At 37.9% G+C, this 4,153-nt stretch overlaps 1 protein-coding gene across 1 annotated transcript in view; it reads left to right on the forward strand.

Moving 5' to 3' along the window:
* HERC6 (HECT and RLD domain containing E3 ubiquitin protein ligase family member 6) overlaps window positions 1-4,153 on the forward strand; it is a 96,103-nt gene that overhangs the window by 72,112 nt on the left and 19,838 nt on the right. The window contains exons 16-17 of the mRNA XM_006900020.1: window positions 2,112-2,282; window positions 2,689-2,832. Of these exons, the coding sequence (XP_006900082.1) occupies window positions 2,112-2,282; window positions 2,689-2,832 (315 nt within the window). The remainder of the gene's footprint in view (window positions 1-2,111; window positions 2,283-2,688; window positions 2,833-4,153) is intronic.

Genomic DNA, 4,153 nt, shown 5'->3' on the forward strand with positions numbered 1-4,153 from the left:
ACTGGGAAAAAGTATTTGGTAATGACATGTCAGATAAGGGACTTATATCTAGAATTTATAAAATACTTGAGCACCACAACAAGATAAAGGTAAATAACCCAATTGAAAAATGGGCACAGGATGTGAACAGACACTTCAGATGGCCTACAAGCACATGAAGATATGTTCAAAATTCCTAGCTCTAAGATAGATGCAAATTAAAACAGCTATGAGATATCATCTCACCCCAGTAAGAATAGCAAAATTTAACAGAACAGCAAGCACCAAATGCTGGCGAGATTGTGGAGAAACTGGAACCATTATTCACTGTTGGTGGAAGTATAAAATGGTGCAACCACTGTGGAAGGTGGTGTGGCGCTTTCTCAAAAAGTTGCAAATAGAGATACCACTTGACCCAGCAATTCCACTACTGGGAATATACCCTAAAGAGACCATAACTGACATCCAAGCAGATATATGCACACCCATGTTTATCGCAGCTCTGTTCACAATAGCAAGGATTGGAAACAACCTAAGTGCCCATCAATAAACTAATGGATAGAGAAGCTGTGGTATAGTCACTCAATGGAATACTACGCCGCATTGAAAAACAAGGAACTCATGCAATACTATTCAAAATGGGTGATCCTGGAGGACATTATGTGGAGTGAAATATCTCAGTCACAAAAGAACAAATACTGCATGGTGCCACTGTTGTAGAATGGGACTGATATCAGGGTTGTGGGGAGACTGAGAAAGATGGGATAAATAATGTATACTGCATTGAAACAGATGAGGGAGAGAACAGTTTAAAAGCAATATATGATAGAGTATTATGGTTATCACAAGAGTCCAGGTTTAAGGTTGCATAGTGGAGTGTACTCTGGAAGGTGGGGCTGGGGCACGGAGAGTGGGGGGGGGGATTGTATACCAATGAAAGAATTTTTCTTTTACTTTTCAAAGAGAGGAGCAAACTCGGGGGGGGGAAGGGGTGGGCAGGGAGAAAAGTGCAACAATGAATGAATGGAAATTCACATTCTCTGTAAATGTTCACTAAAATTAATAAAATAAAAGTTAAAAAAAAGAAATTAAGAAAATATAAATATTTTTTTAAGCCAAAACAAAACCAGATTACATTGGGAAAATCTGCTGCCAAAGACCTCTTCAAAGTATTAAAGATCAAGGATGTTAAAGTCTAATTCATGCCATGATATTTTTAATCACCTCTTGTACCTGTGAAAGTTGGACAACAAATAAAGAAGACTGCAGAAGAATCGATGCTTTTTTAATTGTAGTGTTGGTAGAAAATATGGAATATACCATGGACTTAAAAACACCCTAAACCAAAAAAAACACCCTAAACCAAACCTCAAGCAAATATGTCTTAGGCAGAAGTACAGCTAGAATGTTCTTTAGGAGCTGGAATGGTGGGTCTTTGTCTCATATACTTTGAACATGTTAGCAGAGGGACTAACTGCTAGAGAGGGGCATCATGCTTGATAAACTAGAAAAATCAGTGAAAAAGAGAAAGATCCTCAATTAAATGGATTGATAACAGTGACTTCAACAATAGGTTTCAGCACAGACGAGATTGTGAAGATGGTACAGGATTGGGCAATATTTCTTCCTGTTGTTTACAAGGTGGAAAGCAAATTGACTGCACTGAACTGACACCAACACCATGGAGATTCTGTGGATGGTATTATATGGAGTCATTTGAAGAATGGACCTTCTCTGAGCAAGTCTTACAGATATTTTTTCCTTACAGTTTATGTAATCTTTAAGCTCTTAAACTGCACTTATATTCATAAAGTTTCTTATGCGTGAAGATGGCTATTGAATTCCAGTATTGCCTTTAAGTATCATGCTTACTATAGTAAATGATCTGAGACAGCTTTCAACGGCTTAACTTTTCATCCATGGTGACCGAGCCCATGTACCCAATTCCCAAGTGCCATATTTTCTCTGATTCTATTCTTGCTGTCATTTTCTATATTGTAAATATGATTTATTATTCCCTAAAGAATTACAATGTGAGTATATATAGGTAGGGCCAGCATGCTAATAGAAAACACTTTCTGGGAGATGAGATCAGAACTAAGTAAAATATTCTTTTTTTTTTCCCCCCCTAGGAGGCAAGAATGGCAGCATTCCTACATTTTAATCTAGTGGTAATGCAAGGACAGCATGCATTACCTCCACATCCCACATGTAACCTTAGAGTCAAACGGAGTAACCTGGTTAAAGATACTCTGCGCCAATTAAGCCAAGTGGAAAATGGTGACCTACGTAAAGATTTAGTGGTACAGTAAAAAGTCTTATTGAGTATTTTAATAATGTGAAATACAGAGAGGTGGGGATAACATTTATATATAACAGAGCCCTGTTAACAAAAGCCTGCATTTGCAACTGTTCAAATAGTTAGTCTTATGGTTTCCACAATGTCTCCCCTTCAGAGAACAGCCATGAGACTTTGAATTGCTCACTCAGGTCTAAGTTAACTAACACTGTAAAACTGTTGTATAATTACTCATCCTAAAGCTTAAACTCAACCATTTATTCCATAGATGTGCAGTTCAGTTGAGGATCTGCAGATTTGGGATGAACTTGTCTGGGTTACTTTGCAGAACTTAACTGGGTTTGCTTACATCCAGGAGTTGAAGGCATTGTATCTTAAATTTGAACCTGAAATGTGTTCTCTTTCATCAGATTGAATTTACTGACGAAATTGTTTCTCAAGGTCAAGGAGTCAAGTCAGAGTTCTTCCACTTGGTCTTTCAAGAAATGACTCGGCCAGAATATAATATGTTCATGTATACCACAGAGAGTTCCTATATATGGTTTCCTGCTAAAGTAAGGCGATTTTTTAAGTTTTCTTTTCTAGTGCATTTTTTCCAAGCCGAAAAAACTTACACCAGGTACTGCAATATTCACACTATAGAAAATACATTAACATCAGGTCACCTAGAACCTTGTTACTCAAAATATTATCCACAGGCATAGAATCTCAGGCCTCATCTCAAATCTGATTTATTAGACGTCTGTTTTAAGAAGATCTCTAGTGATTCAGGTGCAGATTATATTTCTCAAACAACTTTATTGAACTGTATCTGGGATATAATAAATTACATATGTAAAGGATCCTATTTCATAAGTCTTGATGCACTTTATAACCTTGAAATTATCACTCTTATCAAGGCAATGAATGGACAAGGGATGTCCACTGCCCTCATATTTCCTCTTGTCTGTTTCTAATGTTCCTCTCCTATCTCTTCTTCCATGCCTAGTAACCACTGATTTACCTTCTGTCACTGTCGCCAACTTTGAATTTCTTAAAATCTCATATAATACCCTTTTAATATTGTCTTTTATATGTCTTCTTTCACATGGCATAATTATTTTGAGTTTCATCCATGTCATGGCTTGCATTCATAGCTCATTTATTCTTTTTATTTCTGAGTAGTTTATTTTTGTGAACCGTAAATTGGAGTAGGTTTGGTGTCAGGGATGATAAGGATGGAGGAGAATGGGACAGGGCTCAGATCTCTTGCTCATAGGGTCGCTACGAATCTTATTCTACTGAATGGCCCTACCAACAACAAACAATGACAACTGTTGTATAGCATGGGCAAGATTTAATTAGAATTGCCTTGAGTTGGAACCTACTCCATGCCATAACCACAGTGTACTAGTATATGCATTTACCATAATTTGTTTACTAAACTAATTGATGTTGGATGGATCTTTTTTTTTTCGCTGTTTCTCAAACCTTAAGAAGCACTAATATAAAATATTTTAAATTGTTGTTGTTGTTAGGTGGTATTGGGTAGGACTGACTTATAGCTGACTCTCCAGTTAGTTTTCAGAAGCTATAAGTCACACAGAAGGAGTTCACCTATCATTTTCCTGTGGAGTGATCATCTGATGGCGGTACAACTTCTCATCACTAGGACACCAGGGCTCCCTTTCTGAAATTGTTGTTGTTATTATGTGCCGTCGAGTCGTTTCCGACTCATAGCGACCCTATGCACAACAGCCCTAAACCCTGCTCTATCCTGTGACAACCGCACCACCTCTGACACTCCCATCCCGATTACCCCAGTCACCGAATCAATCCATCTCATAGAGGGTCTTCCCCTCCTGCGCTGTCCCTCCACCCTCCCAAACAATATAT

The sequence above is a fragment of the Elephantulus edwardii genome, unplaced genomic scaffold (assembly GCF_000299155.1).
Source record: "Elephantulus edwardii isolate Elephantulus edwardi_28Jun2011 unplaced genomic scaffold, EleEdw1.0 scaffold00270, whole genome shotgun sequence".
Lineage (NCBI taxonomy): Eukaryota > Metazoa > Chordata > Mammalia > Macroscelidea > Macroscelididae > Elephantulus > Elephantulus edwardii.